This window comes from Empidonax traillii, unplaced genomic scaffold, assembly GCF_003031625.1.
Source record: "Empidonax traillii isolate 1590-97213 ecotype Southwest subspecies unplaced genomic scaffold, ASM303162v1 scaffold680:size346369, whole genome shotgun sequence".
NCBI lineage: Eukaryota > Metazoa > Chordata > Aves > Passeriformes > Tyrannidae > Empidonax > Empidonax traillii.
The window spans coordinates 182,633-199,669 of NW_020955873.1; the positions used below are offsets into that span (position 1 = coordinate 182,633).

Consider the following 17,037-nt stretch of genomic DNA (forward strand, 5'->3'; position numbering starts at 1 on the left):
CAAGTATTTTATCATTCACTTTAAAGGTTAAAACTGAAGTATTTATGTCTGTGCCACACTGCCTGTTTAGCTGGTAAATTCTTTGCAGGAGACAAGCCATCCTTTGCTCCATCTTTCTCACTGCAATTTAGATCAAGGACTGAGGAATTTAATTGCTCCTGAAGCACTGGTAATTACAAGCATGACAGGGCTTGAAGGAACTAGTACTGTCTGTGCTACCATGTTCTGCACACGAGGCAAAAGCTTCAAGCACATGCTCTGCCACCACTAAATATGCCTAAATTAGAAGGGTATTTATCTCCAATTTACATTTTGATTGATTCAAAAGTTAGCTCATGGATCTCAATGGGTTCATTGTTCTTATAATTAAAATGATTTAGAAATTAATTAATTTCTCCCAGTGAAAGAAACAGATGTTAACTAGGTCTGAAATCAGCAGAATCTATGGAAAAGAGGTTCAGAAAACCAAAACCAGTAGGGTGTCTGCATTCTTCACTTTGTAATTTCTCTTCTTGCAGGTAATGGAGAAGGCTTCTTTAGCATTGACCCGTATTCTGGAATTATTACAGTTGCCCAGAAACTGGATCCATCCAGGCAGGACCGATTTACTCTTATTGTAAAAGCAGAAGATCAGGGGTTCCCTCAGCTTAAAGATTCTGCTACAGTACATGTCCACATTAGACCCTCTGATCGAACCCCTCCAAAATTTCCGGAGACTGAGTACATCACAGAGATCAGTGAATCCACTGCTATTGGCTCTCCTCTGATCCAGGTTTCAGCCACGAGCTTGTCACCAGTCAGCTATGAAATAAAAGATGGAAATGAAGACGGAGTGTTCTCCATGAACTATCAGTCAGGCCTTATTTCCACTCAGAAGAGCTTAGATTTTGAGCAGGTGTCTTTTTACCAGCTGAAGGTCCGTGGCACCAACATGGCTGGAGCTTTTATGGACACAGTGGTACTTGTCTATGTCATAGATGAGAACGACAATGCGCCCGTCTTCGTTAAGCCTGCCTTCGTCGGCTGGATCATGGAGAATGCTCCATCACAAAGCATGGTTCTGGATAAGAGCAATGCTCCCCTCGTGACCTGTGCAACGGATGCTGATCAAGACTCCAATGCTCTGCTGGTCTATGAGATTTTGGAACCAGAGGCACTGAAATATTTCACCGTAGATCCCAGCACAGGGACGCTGACCAGTCGTGCTGATATAGACTATGAGCTCACCCCAGTTTTCCACTTCAGTGTACACGTGCACGACAGTGGAAGTCCCAACTTATTTGCATCCAAGCCCGCCAAGGTCACAATCCACGTTAAAGATGTGAATGATTCACCTCCAGTCTTTCTGAAAGACACTTACGATCTTTCTGTCTTGCTACCTGCCCACCCAGGGATGGAGCTTTTGTCGGTGCAGGCAAAAGATGCAGATTCGGAGGTGACCTACAGCATCATGGAAGGGAACCTTGATAATGCTTTCTATATTCATCCTCTCACAGGTCTTATCTCCATTCTTAATGCTACTGGCCTGAGGAGCTATCATGAACTTGTGGTCAGAGCTGGTGATGGGTTATATAAGAGTACTGCTCTGGTTAAGCTAAACTTAACTCAGGCACAAGGTACTGGCTTGAAATTTGATCAAGACGTGTATACAGCTACTGTGATGGAGAACTCTACAGATGAGAAGACTCTAACCATTCTTGGGGTCAAGGGATATCAGCTGAATGAACCCCTTTCCTATTCACTTTTGAATGGAAAGGAAAGATTCAAGATGATCCAGGCCTCGGGAGTTCTTCAGACCAAGGGTGTGAAATTTGACCGCGAAATGCAAGACATGCACGAGGTGGCTGTGGAAGTGAAGGACAACAGGAAACCACCAAGAGTGTCCCAAGCCACAGTCAAGGTTTATGTAGAGGATGTCAATGACAACCCACCACAGTTTGAGAATGTGCCATATTACACCTCGGTGCAGGACGGCACGGAGCCAGGTGATGTGCTTTTCCAGGTGTCAGCAACAGACAAAGACATAGGGGATAATGGAGCTGTTACCTACTCATTTGCAGAGGACTACAAATACTTTCAGATTGACCCTTACCTAGGAGACATCTCCCTTAAGAAGCCTCTTGATTATCAAGCTTTAAATAAATACAACCTCCGAGTCATTGCTAAGGACAAAGGAGAGCCTCCCCTGCGCGCTGAAGAGGAGGTTGTGATCAGTGTGAGGAACAAATCCAACCCTATGTTCCAAAGTTTGTACTACCGAGTGAAGGTGCCAGAAAACATCCCCCCATACACATCTATCCTCCACATACAGGCTCGCAGCCCTGAAGGCTTGCGCCTCATCTACAACATTGTGGAAGAAGACTCCCTGAAACTCTTCAACACCGACTTCAAAACTGGTGTCCTTACTGTCACAGGCCAGCTGGACTATGAGCTAGAGACCAAACACATGTTCACTGTTAGAGCCACAGACACAGCGCTGGGATCCTTCTCAGAAGCCAGAGTGGAGGTTGAGGTGGAGGACATTAATGACAATCCCCCCATATTTTCTCAGATCATCTACACGGCGTCTGTCTCGGAGAGTTTGCCAGCACAGACCCCTGTTGTCCAACTCTTTGCCTCTGATAACGATTCTGGCAGAAACAAAGTGGTCTCCTATCAGATCGTGGATGATGGTTCAGATGCTACCAAGTTCTTTAATATTGATGCCAGCACAGGGCAAATAGCAACAGCTCAAGCACTTGACTATGAAACGAATCAACAGTTCCGCCTGAAAGTAAGAGCTGCAGATCATGGGATGCCTCCACTTAGTAGTGATGCCCTGGTGATTGTAGATGTGACAGACATCAATGACAATCCCCCTGAGTTCAGCCAGCTTCAGTATGAAGCCAAGGTCAGTGAAATGGCTACGTGTGGGCACATCGTGATCAAAGTCCAGGCCCTGGACCCCGACAGTGGGGACACCACCCGGCTGGAATATGTGATACTCTCGGGCAACGACAACAGGCATTTTGCCATCAACAGCACTTCTGGAATAATATCCATGTTCAACCGCTGCAAAAAGGACTTGGAGCCGTCCTACAATCTCAGGGTTTCTGCTTCAGATGGAGTTTTCAAGAGCACTGTGCCTGTGTATATCAACACCACAAATGCCAACAAATACAGCCCCTCTTTTCGGCAGAATGTGTACGAGGCAGAGCTGGCAGAAAATGCTGAGATAGGTACCAAAGTGATTGAGCTGGTGGCAATTGACCCAGATGGTGGCCCATATGGCACCATAGACTATACCATCATAAACAAACTTGCCCATGAGAAGTTCTCCATAGACAATAAAGGCTGTATTTCCACACTGCAAAAGCTGGACAGAGAAAATTCAACAGAAAGAGTCATTGCCATTAAAGTAATGGCCAAGGATGGGGGTGGGAAGGTGGCCTTCTGCACGGTCAAAATAATCCTTACAGATGAGAATGACAACCCACCTCTGTTCAAAGCCTCTGAATACACACTGTCCATCCAGTCCAACGTAAGCAAAGGTTCCCCTGTCATCCAGGTACTTGCTTACGATGCTGATGAAGGTGCAAATGCAGATGTCATTTATTCTGTTGACTCTGTTGAAGATGTGGCAGAAGACCTTGTGGAGATCAATGCTGCCACAGGGGTTGTTAAGGTCAAGGAGAGCCTTATTGGTTTAGAAAACAGAGCCTTTAATTTCAAGGTGAAAGCTGAAGATGGCAGACCCCCTCACTGGAACTCCATTGTCCCAGTGAATCTCCAGATTGTCCCCAGGGAAGTGACATTGCCAAGGTTTTCTGAGCCCCTTTATACATTCTCTGCATCTGAGGATCTTCCAGAGGGATCAGAAATAGGGTCAGTGAAAGCTTTTGCAGAGGATCCCATTATATACAGCCTGGTGAAGGGAACCACTACGGAAAGTAACAAGGATGAGGTGTTCACGCTGGATGAACAAACAGGGGTTTTGAAAATCAAAAAGCCCGTGGACCATGAGACCACTAAGTGGTACCAGGTTGATGTTATGGCTCACTGCTCACATCTGGAGACTGAGCTGGTCTCTCTGGTCTCTGTGAACATCCAAGTGCAGGATGTCAACGACAACAGACCTGTCTTTGAGGCAGACCCCTACAAAGCTTTTGTCATGGAGAACATGCCTTCAGGAACCACGGTCATTCAAGTGACAGCTAACGACCAGGACATGGGAAGTGATGGGCAGGTGACCTACAGTCTGGAAGCAGAGTCTGGCAACCTCCGCGGGCTCTTCACCATCGACGGCGAGAGCGGGTGGATCACCACGCTGAAGGAGCTGGACTGCGAAGATCAGGAGGTCTACCGCTTTTATGTGGTGGCCACTGACCACGGCAGGAAGGTCCAGCTCTCGTCCCAAACCCTGGTGGAGGTCACTGTCTCCGATGAAAACGATAATGCCCCACAGTTCACCTCGGATTTCTATAAGGGGTCGGTGATTGAGAACGCGGAGCCGGGGCAGGTGGTGGTCACGCTGAGCACCGTCGACGCAGACATCTCTGAGCAGAACCGGCGCGTCACGTGCTACATAACTGGTGAGTCCTGCCTGACTTTGAACCTTTGGTGAGCAAGAGCAAGAGTATCGTCTCAAAGGGAGGATTTGATACCTTGCCTGACAGGATAATTAATGCAGAAAAGGTGGTGAACTGTCAGGCCTATCAGAAGCAGATGAGATGAAGCCCAGGCTCTGTCATGAGCTGGACTCTTCAGTTAAATGAATCTGGGGAATACAAAACTCTTCAGTAGCTAGCTGCAGTGGGTGGAATTGTCATTATAATAACTATCTCACCACTGAATCGTCCTATTTATTTGGGAATAAATAAAATACATATAAGTAATTACACAGTACTGTAGAAATATTTATTTACACTTTCCCAACAGAGGAGTAATTAAGGCAGTGTAATTGTAATACCTATTGGAAGGACAGAAGAGGTGGTACAGGAGGAGGGAAGATTTTTCTCACAGAGATACTGTGATCTGTATTTAAGTTCTTTGACCCAGCTTTTTCTCCTACCAACAGTGCAGTCAGTTTATACATCACATATATGTCTGTAGCCTGTCTGTATTTTTTAATAACTATATATATGCACATAGGATGTGTATAACTTTCTGGTATTAAATGTGTTGCCTTTTAAGCCACTTGGATTCTGACTTAACAAACAAGGTTTCAGTTGCCACTCTGCACTGGGAGAGATTTGAGACTGTCATGTCAATCTTAGTAAAGGTTTTGGCTAACAAGAAATACTAAAAATTATTCTTGCATCCCTGAAACATCACTTGTGCCAACTAAAATTAACCACTGTTGTAAAATACCAAAAAAGTCACACTGGAATGTTTTATATGCATCTGCACAAGTAGCAGCTTGAGTTTACAGTATTTTTTGACCCTAAAGGGTCTTTCTGAGACCTGGAGCAGATACTTCAAATTAAAATGTTTGTTCAAACTCAAATGAGGACCCTTCAGGGTCAAAACATTTAGCCAGATCGTGCTGCAGCCTGTTATCTATTATTCTAACCATCCAAAACAGGGAAGGAATGCTGGTACTTTGAATTGGTTTATGGCATGCCTAGGTATTTGCAAGCCTTTGGGAAGAAAGATTTAATCCATTTATGTATTCACATTTCTGCCATCTTAAAGGCAGTAGTAACTTCCAACTGCTTTAAACCCAAAAGGATGCACACTTATGTTAGTGGTGAGCACCCTGTGCTCTCTCTGCTGTGCACTTACAAGCACAGGTCAAACTCTATCCATAAACATGTAAATGCAACTGCAGCAAAGGAGAGGAGTAGGTGAACACAGAGCCCAGCTTCCCCCTGTTCACACTGATTTCAAACACAAAGAAATTAAATCTGTACATGGGCTGGTGTTTCCCAACATCAGAAGAAGGGCTAGCAGAGGTCTCACTGTGCCTCCAGATCCACCACCTCATCACTGCAGTACAAAGGAGAGCAAAAAGGGAGTGAATTTAATTTACCCTGCTGTGCAAGGCCCTTCAGAGTGTTACACAAACAAGCCCCACAGACAGCTCTGTTCATTGACTCCCATTGCCTGACGTGCTCCCTTCTCTGCCCAGTGGTGTGGGGTCAGCAGACGACACCAGCTCCTTGCCAAAAGAGGAGGATTCTCCAGGGGCAGCATCCAGCCCATTTAAAATCTAATCTGTGTAACAGCAGCAGGAGCAGCATGAATCTGGAGTGCCAGAGAGCCTGCCTAGCCTGGATTTACCTGTCTCACATCATTTGGCTCTTACAGAATCGAAAAGTAGCCCCAGAAAGTGCAGCTATATATTAAATACCTCTATAGGTTAAGAGGAAGTACAGCTATACGTGGTGCTGTAACAGTAAGATCCAACCAATGTCTGCAGGGTATTTGAAACTCTCAGATCCCTTTAGGAACGTGCACTGGGAAAGACTGACAGGCTTTGGGAAGGTGAGACAGTGTGGTTTTGAGGCAATGAATATGCACATCTGCAGAACATTACTGAGACCTTTCTGCAATCAGGAGTTGTTTCCTTCTTCCAGTGTAATGTGTAGACAGGGGAATAACTGAAGCAGGCACTTCCCAGCTGTGCAGTGGGGCAGACTAAGTGCTCCTCACCTGCTGGATACACCACCAGTGTCCTCTCTGCATCACCAGTGCAAGTCAGAGAATCATCGAATCATTTAGGTTGGAAAAGACCTCTAAGGTGATCAGAGTCCTTCGGGTCTCCTAAGGGAATGACAGTGGACAGACCTATATTCCCTTTCCTTATCACTTCTGTTTTTCAGCACTCAGTAAATGCCTTTTTTTGCTTGCCTCCTGCCCCCTTCTAGAAGGAGACATACTGGGACAGTTCACAGTTAACGAAATCGAGGGCGAATGGACAATTTCTTCCAAGAAGCCTCTTGACAGAGAAGATACAGAGAAATATCTCCTCAAGGTTATGGCATCTGATGGGAAATTCCAGGCTACCACTGAAGTGGAAATTTTTGTTCTGGATATCAATGACAACAGCCCCGAGTGCGGCCAGGTAAGACATCTGTTCTGGGCCATCAGGGGCATGAAGGGAGAGCCTGGGAAGGAGAGAACACAATAGCAAAGGAGAAAGAACAGACAGAGCATGTTAAAGGGTTTGGCTTGACGTAATTCTTCTCACACGATCCGGTTGCTTTGATTATGCTTAGCAATTTTAATTAAGCTGCATGTCAAGCAAGCACATTAAATCTAGCCTCCAAGCATGTTTGCAAGCAGTAAGTGAGAGCCTAAGCATTATGAAGGATAATTTTTGGAGATAAACAATGCCAGGAAGCCTCCTGGGTAGGGGCATGTAAATTACTGAGTTTTATATCCTGCTGTGCTGAGAGATTCCCATCAGAAGGTTTGTTGCTGTAGAGAGCTGATCGCTGGTGTGGACGTTAGCCATGGTGAGAAAGAACAGAGGTGGTTGCTTCCCAAAGGAGATTCAAAGGTTTGTGTTAAATGAGCTCACTGGTCCCAATCCACACCCCAGCAGCCAGCAATGGGAGGCACACTGTGCTCCCCTGTAAACCACAGGGCTTTTATATATAAGGGTTTGTGCTTCTCTATGAACCTCCTCCTAGTCTGCTCCTCCCCGTATGGAGGTATTTTGGAGGTGGCTCAGATGCCAGTGACACCTTCTGTCCTTGTCAGATGCTCTACACTGGGAGGGTCTCTGAAGATGCTGGGCCAGGTCTTTTCATTCTGAAAATATCAGCAACCGACCCCGACGTTGGCAGCAACGCCCAGATAACCTACAGCCTCCACGGCCCCGGCGCGGAGGAGTTCCGGCTGGGACCGCACACAGGTGAGAGCAGGGCAGTGGGATACCTTTATCCTCTTCTTCACCCACCCCTGAGAAATCCAAGCTCCTGGCACGGCTCAACACTTAGCTCCTCTTGAGCAAACATCAGGCTGTTTGTTCCAGGTCTCCCAAGTGAGGAGGGAACGGCAAACAGGCAGGTTTATTGCAACACGGTGTAGAGGAGGTTGAGCTCTCAATCTTCCAGCTAGCTTTTCTTACAGGTGGTGTCATTAGTGTTGTTAAAATGAGGGGCAGACATTAGTGCTAACAGCCAGGTCTCAAGGAGGAGAGGTCTTTTACTTGAGCCAAAGACTCAAGTTAAAAGCTCTGAAAAGTCCTTATCAGATCTTATCAGATGCGGTATATTTACCCAAATCAGATCTTATCAGATGCGGTATATTTACCCAAACAGATTCAATGATCATCCTGGAGATCACTTGGAGTTCTCTACACTGCAGAAAGCTCGGTGTAGTGGGGTTTAGAAGTACAATTTATTTATGAACACTTTTATCCCACGTTGGTATCCCTTGCATGAAGTTCAGCTGAACTTGCAGGACTCCCCGTGCCAAGCCTTGCCCAGGCACTGGCTGGCCGCGATCCGAGAACAGCCCTGAGCAATGTGGTGTGGACACACCACCACCATTAGCTGAATTACTACAGGTGTCCAGACACGGTCTGTTGTCTCCCACGGTTCATGCAGGAAGGCAGCTGAACCTCCCTGAGGTTTTGCAGGCTGCGGCTGCAATTGCTGGGAGACAAGACCACCTCCTGTTCTTTCCCACCAGGGGAGCTGACCACATCTGCGCCCCTGGACCGCGAGCAGAAACCCACGTACCACCTGGTTGCGAAAGCCACTGACGGCGGGGGCCGCTCCTGCCAGGCAGATGTGACACTGATTGTAGAGGACACAAACGACAATGCACCGAGATTCTTCCCCAGTCACTGCGCCGTGGCCGTCTTCGATAACACCACAACAAAGACACCCATCGCTGTGGTTGCTGCCAGGGACCTTGATGAAGGTGAGTCACAATGGGATTTACTTGTTAGCAGAGTTCATCTCTCAATCCGGAGTAGAAACCTTTGAAACCAAGGGAAGGGCTACAGCAATGGGCACAGATGACTGAATCTTGGCTGAAGATGTGCCTGGATCTCGTTGCTGACATGTCCTTGACTAGCAACCTGGCATCAGCATTTCTGTGGCCCTGTCGGAAGTGCAGTATCTGCAGAAACATGCAAAGGCAGACTTTAGGAACATGCTCAGTAACTGACTGTGATGCACAGCAAAAAATGTGACACGATTTGTCTGGGATCCAAACAGGACAGAAACTTTATCAAAGACAGAGGCTGAAAATGAGCATAATAAGGAAAAATGGAGTTTTAGTTCTGGATGGGGTAGATAATATGGATGGAGAGGTCCTTCTGAGAACACAAATATTCTCAGAAACATAGGTAAGGCTCCTAAGAAAGGAGCTTTCAGTAAACCTCTTCAGCAGAGACTGCATTTATGGTGACAGAGAAACAGGATCATATTTATCTTCTTTGGAAGCAGACATGAAGGAAAATAAAAATGGGAAGCACCAGTTAATACAGCGGTGATACTGAAGGATAATGGTGAGGGTGGCTGACCCTGCAGATGGACAGGGGCACACGTGGTGTTCATATGATTTTTGTATAGCCTCTGTTTTCCCTGGGAGCTGAAGGTCATTAAGTAGAGACATTCCTAATGGTTTATAAATAAATAAAACCAGCAGCATTCCCACCCATGAACTAATGCAGCCTGCCCCTTACCCTTCCAGGTCTCAACGCTGAGGTGGTCTATTCTCTGTCTGACTCTGCCAATGGACACTTTTCAATTGAGGAAACCACAGGGGTGATCCGCCTGGAAAAGCCTCTGAAGGATTCTCAGCACTCAGCGTTTGAGCTGACAGTCTGTGCTACCGACCGGGGCACCCCGGAGCCCCTCTCCGCTCTCGGCACTGTCACCGTCTCCGTGGTGGATCTAAATGAGTACCTGCCTGTTTTCCTGGCCCCTGAATATGTGGCCATGGTGAAAGAAGACGTGGCTGTGGGCACGGAGGTCCTCAACTTGTCAGCCCTGACAAGGGACAACGCGGAAAACACGGAGATCAAGTATGAAATTGTGAACGGCAACGACCACGGGAAGTTTCAGCTCAACTCAAACACAGGTAAAATGACCTTGTGCCCAAGCAGGGCCAGGCTGACCCAACACCAGAGGCTGTCCTTGTCTTTTCTGGTTCTCCATTTGGCTTCCCTTTTTGCTCCCTTCTGTGAAAGTGACTGAAAGTAATGGAAAAATTCCTGTTATATGTCTGGGACCTGAGGCAGGTCCATGTGAGTGAGGGATACGTGGAGAAATTTTTCCACTTCAAAAGGCAGGAGAAAGCGATTTTATTAAAAAAGTCTCTCCGTTCTGAACCCACGAGGAACCTGCAGCCCAGGGTAACAGGCAGCTTTATTAGGTAGCACTCAATGAACAGAGGTAATACCAGTCTTAGCGATGAGCAGGTGTTGAGCCAGGTTTACCAGCCAAATAAAGCACTGCTCTGTTTGCACAGTGATCTGATAAGGGCTGCTCTCAGAAGGCCAATGTCAGCTACCTGAAACAAGCCCTTGGCTGCATCATCAGTGGCCTTCTGCCCCTGGCTGGAACATCCTCATCCATGGTGCCATCCTCAGCTTCTCTGTCCCCAAGACTCTTGCTAATTTTTCCACACCAATCTTCTTACTAGTCTGTGCACCTTAAAAGACACAGAACAGTGTCATTTCCAGGGAATAAATTTGTGATAGTTTCAGTGAAGAACCCAGGCACACTCTGCTACCCTGGTTCTTTTTTTCTTTTACTTTATGTCTTCAGTCTGTATGTTTAGTGTGTTTCTCACTCTTTTTTTTTTTGAGATTAACAGTCTGCTCCTTTCTATGTTGCATCTCTAGCCTCACTTACAAATCACAGCATCTTGCTGCACACCTTTAACTCCTGTACAACTCTGCATTTATATCTCACACCTTTACATCCTGCCTATGACACAGTTCAGTGTCAGTTCACAGTGATGCCCTACTACTGCTTTGGTCAACAGCTTTCAAGAGCACTGTTGACTCTTATCCTGGTTTGTCCCAAATTTCCAACCAAGACTCCTGTACATCTTCCAGAAGTTTATTTCACCTCTTCAAACATTTGGTACCGGAATGAGGCAGGTTATCACAGAACCTGTTGAGTTGTAGCTCGTTTTATGGGATGCCATGACCTTTGGTATCCTGATTTAACCAGAGAAGGTCAAAGTTAGGTCAACAACACCTTTTCAGCTGGAGGCTTGGCAGTTGCCTTGGTGTATATGCAGTATTCCAAGAAACCTCACGTGCCATTAATTCAGAGTATCTTCTGTCCTTTCTTATCCATCCAACAATGCAGGTGCCTTATACATAAACGGGAGCCTGGACTTTGAAGCAAGTCACGAGTATTACCTGTCCATTGAGGGCACAAGGAAGGGCTCAGCCTCTCTCAGCGATGTCACCATGGTGGTGATCAACATAACTGACATCAATGACCATGCACCAGAGTTCATCCAAGACCCTTATTTCACTGATATCCGGGAGGATGCTGCAGTTGGAGAAGTCATCCTCACGGTATGGTTACAAACCAGGCCAGCTGTCTTGGCCTGTTCTTTACTTGTGCTGTGCATTATTTTCTCCTCTTTGGCACTTTCCTTTTCCTTGGACACAGCCACCTCAGTGGGTTGGTGACATTTCAACATCTGAGACCAAAGCATGACTTTTAAAAGGATGATGACCAGAATTCCTGGCACTCCACAGACGTGGGGAACACTTTTAAGACATCTTTAAGCGTAAGCTAAGGAGGGGCTCAGGAGCCTTGAGAACCTCCCAAGAGAGCTGAAATGCCTGAAGAAGGCAAATACCCTATTCTGGTCAGAATACCAGAGCCCAAGATAATTCCTTGAGGAGTGCCCTGTCTAGCCTGTAACTATAACAAGGGTGGTCAAGTCAGGAAAGGGACAAGGAGAAAGCCATTGTTGTAGGTGAGTTTTGTCTTGAAAAAAGGGTTGGATGACATTTATTTAAACCACCTTCTTTCCCCCTCCTCATTTGAGGCAAGCTCAAACCAATACCCTTAAATGACAAGGAGGTCCTGCCCAAGCCCCTGCATAGAACAGTCTTTTTGGCCCAAGGGGGGTCCTAGCTGGAATTCTTTCTCTCCATACAGGTGTCAGCTGATGACTTGGATGGAGCAATGAACAATCAGATCACATATTCCATCGTGGAAGGGAACCCACTGGGACACTTTGCCATTCAACCCAAAAGTGGGCAGATCAGCATTGCCAAGCATCTGGACAGGGAGGAGGTGAGTTTGAGACACTGAGAACATCTGTGCCCCAAAAAACTGAGGGAGCACAGTGTGCTCAGCTACCACCTGTTTTCTGAATTATTTACTCATAATACTGTTAGTAGAAGACAAGTCTTTCATTCATTCATTTTCTAGACTCATATGTACTACAGTAGGAAGGCTGGGCTTTAGGAAAGGCAATATAGAAGCACAGAATGGTTTGGGTTGGAAGGGACCTTAAAGATCACGTAGTTCCAACCCACCTGCCACGGTCAGGGACATCTTCCATAACTCTGAGTTTTTGTCTGCTCCACTGGTATTTCAAGCTGTCTGAGTGAAAGTCAGCTCCAAAATGGAAATAAGCATAGTTGACTTCTGCTTCCCTCCATCGGAGCATTATGGAAAATGGGTATGGGGAGGAGATGGAAAGATCACCTGGACAATCTCTCATTCGTAAAATAGTAGCGGCTTAAACCATTACTGACAGATATTTGCCCAGCTTAGTCTCATCCATATTTGTCAGGCTGTTTCTCTTCTCTGCAACTGTTGTGAGGCTGATTTTGTTCAGCAATGAGCTTTGAGTGAGGTTTATGGATGGAGGGCCTTAGCCAAGGGCAAAGCTGTTGTTCTGGTGCAATACATGGCCTCGGGCATTTCAACAAGCTGCAGCAGGGTAAAACTTCAATGTGAAAACGCCACCATTCTTCCATTTCTCAAAGTAATCCTGCACTACAAATCCTCCAGATCCCCAGTTATTCCTTGACAGTTCGAGCCACGGACAATGGCCACCCAGCTCAGTTCAGTGACGTCCCTGTGCACGTCCATGTGTCTGATGTCAATGACAACCCTCCTCGGTTCTTCCAGCTCAACTACAGTGTGGTGGTGCAGGTAAGCCAGGACACATTTTGTTCTCATGGTGTTAAGAAATTAATGCATGGGCTGCTGCCGGAGCAGAGGGGCAAGGTGGTGGTGAAGCTTCTTTGTGCTCTGTGTGTTCTGGAGAGATGCACGGGGGGTGGGATTTGTTTCCCTCATCCTGATTCAGCAGCCCCTGGGGCACTTTAGGTTCCCCTGAACCTTTTCTCTTTGCTTATCTTTTCCCAAAAGCATCTTTCCCCATTTCAGGAGAATGCTCCCGTGGGTACAAGCGTCCTGGAGCTGATTATGAGCGACAGGGACTCCCCGGAAAATGGACCACCGTACTCATTCCAGATCACCCAGGGCAACGATGGGAAGGCCTTTGATGTCACCCAGAATGGTCTGCTGGTGACATCATCTGTCCTGAACAGAAGAATGAAGGAGCAGTACTTATTGCAAGTCCAGGTAGAGCCTGTGTTACTGTCCTGGTGTCTGAATTCCCCAGCAAATAGCAACAATATGTGATTAGGATGGCCCAGCTGAATGAAAACATCTCTGGCTTTGAAGAAATCCAATCCAGACACAAATTGTGCAGCTTGGAGCCAACTCCAGAGCTTATTTCTCCACACAGTCTGCCCACAAGAAGCAGGGGGCCAGCTTCTGTGTTGATAAAATCAGATAATATGATCACAAAAAACACTCTGTCAGCAGTTTCCTTAGAGAGATGCTTTTCCCATAATCATTCTAGTGAATTCCAATTTAAAGCAAGACCTGGATCTGGTCCTACAAGTTTTCTCTAATTATCCTTGTCATTTAAGAAGTGGTTTAAGTTCCTCTTCAAAAAGGATTTCTATTGTTGCAGAATGAATTAATTATTTTTCAATGTTATCAGTAAGAATAGTCCATTCCAAACAGAAGGATAATAACACGTAAAGTACATACTTCTTCAGTAATGGCAGTTGTTCTAAAAGCTAGGTACTATTATATTACAAACCTCAACCTCTTAACTGCTTAGCATTCGGGAGAAATTTATCCTATAATCTGATTATTCGCATTTTTCTCTTCTGAGGTTCCTTGGCTCGTGCTAGACAGAGGTGGGACACGGGCTTAGGCAGTCAGGAAGGGGAGCAAATGCATTGATGTGCGTGACTGCTTTATATCTCTGAACACTCAGTTACACAAGGAACCCCAGAGATGGGCAACGTAGCAAGAAACGATGAACCCTCAGGAATTCAGAGCCCTGCTCAGGTGTGCCTCAGCTGCTGATGAGCACACACAGGAGTGAGCAGGACCCCACCACTAGCAGAAGTCTCCATGCTGGAAGGCATGCTGCCATTTCCCTAGGGCCATCTTCAGGCACAGGTCCAACACTGCTGCCAGTTTTTCCCATCCCTCCTTCACTCCAACCCGCTGCCTGTCAGATTCCAACCATTTCTACCTGCAAGGTGCTCTCCTTCACAAGACCTCCAGTCAGGTGAGGCATCAGTAGAGTCAGCACATGGCCATAACAGATCCTTCTGTTTTCCTTGCCAGGTCTCCGACAGTGGCATCCCTCCCCTGTCCTCCTCTGCATTTATAAACATCCAAGTGACTGAGCAGAGCCAATATGCCCCCTCAGCCCTTCCTCTGGAAATATTCATCACCACCAACGAGGAAGCCTTCAGAGGGGGCGTTCTGGGCAAGATCCACGCCACGGACCGAGACCCCCACGACACGCTGCTGTACACTTTGGTGGCAGAAGCGCCCAAGGAAGGGCTCTTCTCTGTCGGGGCTGCAGATGGGAAGATCATCGCTGGGGACAAGCTTCCCCACGGCCACTACCTTCTGAACGTGACAGTCAGCGATGGGACGTTCACAGCCACCACCAGCGTCAGCGTCCACGTGTGGTGCTTCACGCAGGAGGCCTTGGACAAGGCAGTGGTGCTGCACTTCCGACACCTCTCCCCCGAGGAGTTTGTGGGGGACCACTGGCGCAACTTGCAGAGATTTCTGGGGAACGTCCTTGTCACCCGGCGCCAAAACATCCACATGGCCAGCTTACAGCCTGCGGCTGCCTCTGATGGAGTGGACCTGCTCTTGGCTGTCGGGGAGCCACACGGCTCCCTGTATGAGCCCCGGGTGCTGGCGAATAAGCTCACTGTGTCAGCGGGGGAGATGGACCAGCTCGTGGGTCTCCGGATGAAGAAGGCGATTCATGTGCCGTGTCACGGGTCAGACTGTGCCCACCGTGTGTGCAGGGAGACCATTCAGCTGGACCCAGGCATGATGTCTACTTACAGCACTGCCCGGCTCAGCGTCCTCACCCCCCGCCACAGCCTAGAGCAGATCTGTTCTTGCAACGGTGAGCAATCCTTCCCTGCAGTGTCCTACCCTATAAACCTGCCCATATTGTGTTTTCCTTCACTACACTACAAAGCACCTGGATTTCTCATGGGATTAGGCTGCCCAGTGACCCAAACGCTGCCTGACATTTCAAACCCCAAACTATATTCTTAAGAGCTTGAAAGTTTCACACAGTCTATTTTTTTTAAAAGTTAATCTCCTGTAGCATTGAATAGCAGCAACATCTGTCTCTCTCATTGGGAAAAGTCACTCATTCATAGCAGGTAATGAAGCTCAGTGATCAGAATATCAATCCCTGAGCTCCTGTGTTGATCCAAGACCCAGCAAAGCACAGACTACCTGATAAATTAGAGAAAAGACAAATAAAGCATATTTTTTGTACTCTAGACTACTTCAAGAAATAAATGGAGGTGTCAGGGATAGATGTTAGCATCACTTGGGCAGGAATGGATACCATAGAATAATATAAAGACTTTCTCAGGATGAGGAAATTAAAGGGTGTTGTAGGCCACGCTCAGGGCACCTTGAAGGTTCTATAGGACAGAAATAGCCAGGCTGACATTTCAGGGTCTCTTCACAATTGAGTACATAAAAGAGTTTGAACCAGTCCATAGCCTCAAAGAGCGACAAAGATGAGATCTTCCTTTCGTTCTCCTTTCAGGAACAGCTGTGAGGTTCGGGGGGCACAGCTACATTTGGTACCAGCACTCCCAGGCTGGCTCCTGGCACATGCACTTTCGCCTGAAGACCCACCAGCGTCACGCAGTCGTGTTCTCTGCCAACGGGACAGACCATGCCACTTTGGAGGTGGGTATGGCAATGGCAGGGGTTCCTTTCCAGAGTTAAAAAACCCTTATTCTTTCAAGGAAGGGAATCACAGGAAGAAGATGCAATAATATGTACCCTTAGTCATTCTTCCAGTTGAGTATGGGAAGACCAAGTGAGAGACAAGCACAATTTGGCAATTTCTGCACCCTCAGCTAGTGAATCGTTTTCCACATCTGCGAATGCGTGTGCTGGACCCTGGTGTGAAGTCAGCAGACACCCATGGCAGATCTACATTCTTTCCTTGCAGCTTGCTTCTCATTCCTCTCTTATATCACACCTCTCAGGAGGTGAGAGTTACCAGGGTGGAATTGTCCCCAGACCAGTCTGTTTCAACTGTAGCAAAGGGCAAGCTTCCTCCCAGACCTCAAATTAAAGGTCCTTTACAGTAATGGACAAAAGAGAAAAAAACAAGAGTCCCAAATTATGTTTTTCACACATACCCCCCTCTTTTCAACTGCTTTCTTCAGATGATTTCACTGTTTAAGACACCTGCAGAGCCAGGAACATTTCAGTCTGATCACTCTCCTCCCTTTGGCTGAATGCTGAACCTCCCCAGCATTCAAAGATCATCTCCCTCTTCCACTTTGGCAACAAAAGGAAAGCAGCAGATGACTAAAGAATACGGGTTTTGTATATACCTCATCAATTAAATTCAGACTAATTGGAGAATAAGATCACAGGACATACTTAGCAGCTTACAGAGATTTGTCCTTGAGACTAATCACATGGAGATCTACACACTCTAACCTACCTGGAAGTGTTCATCCTGTCCTTGAATTCCCTCATCCCTTCTCATGGTTTCACAACCCCATCT

General features: G+C 46.8%; 1 protein-coding gene across 1 annotated transcript in view; it reads left to right on the forward strand.

The window, feature by feature from the left end:
• The window catches only part of FAT2 (FAT atypical cadherin 2), a 54,827-nt gene that overhangs the window by 28,903 nt on the left and 8,887 nt on the right, over positions 1 to 17,037 (forward strand). The window contains exons 10-20 of the mRNA XM_027899636.1: positions 519 to 4,571; positions 6,849 to 7,045; positions 7,687 to 7,840; positions 8,623 to 8,856; positions 9,634 to 10,023; positions 11,265 to 11,479; positions 12,075 to 12,212; positions 12,939 to 13,082; positions 13,320 to 13,517; positions 14,586 to 15,393; positions 16,057 to 16,202. Of these exons, the coding sequence (XP_027755437.1) occupies positions 519 to 4,571; positions 6,849 to 7,045; positions 7,687 to 7,840; positions 8,623 to 8,856; positions 9,634 to 10,023; positions 11,265 to 11,479; positions 12,075 to 12,212; positions 12,939 to 13,082; positions 13,320 to 13,517; positions 14,586 to 15,393; positions 16,057 to 16,202 (6,677 nt within the window). The remainder of the gene's footprint in view (positions 1 to 518; positions 4,572 to 6,848; positions 7,046 to 7,686; positions 7,841 to 8,622; positions 8,857 to 9,633; positions 10,024 to 11,264; positions 11,480 to 12,074; positions 12,213 to 12,938; positions 13,083 to 13,319; positions 13,518 to 14,585; positions 15,394 to 16,056; positions 16,203 to 17,037) is intronic.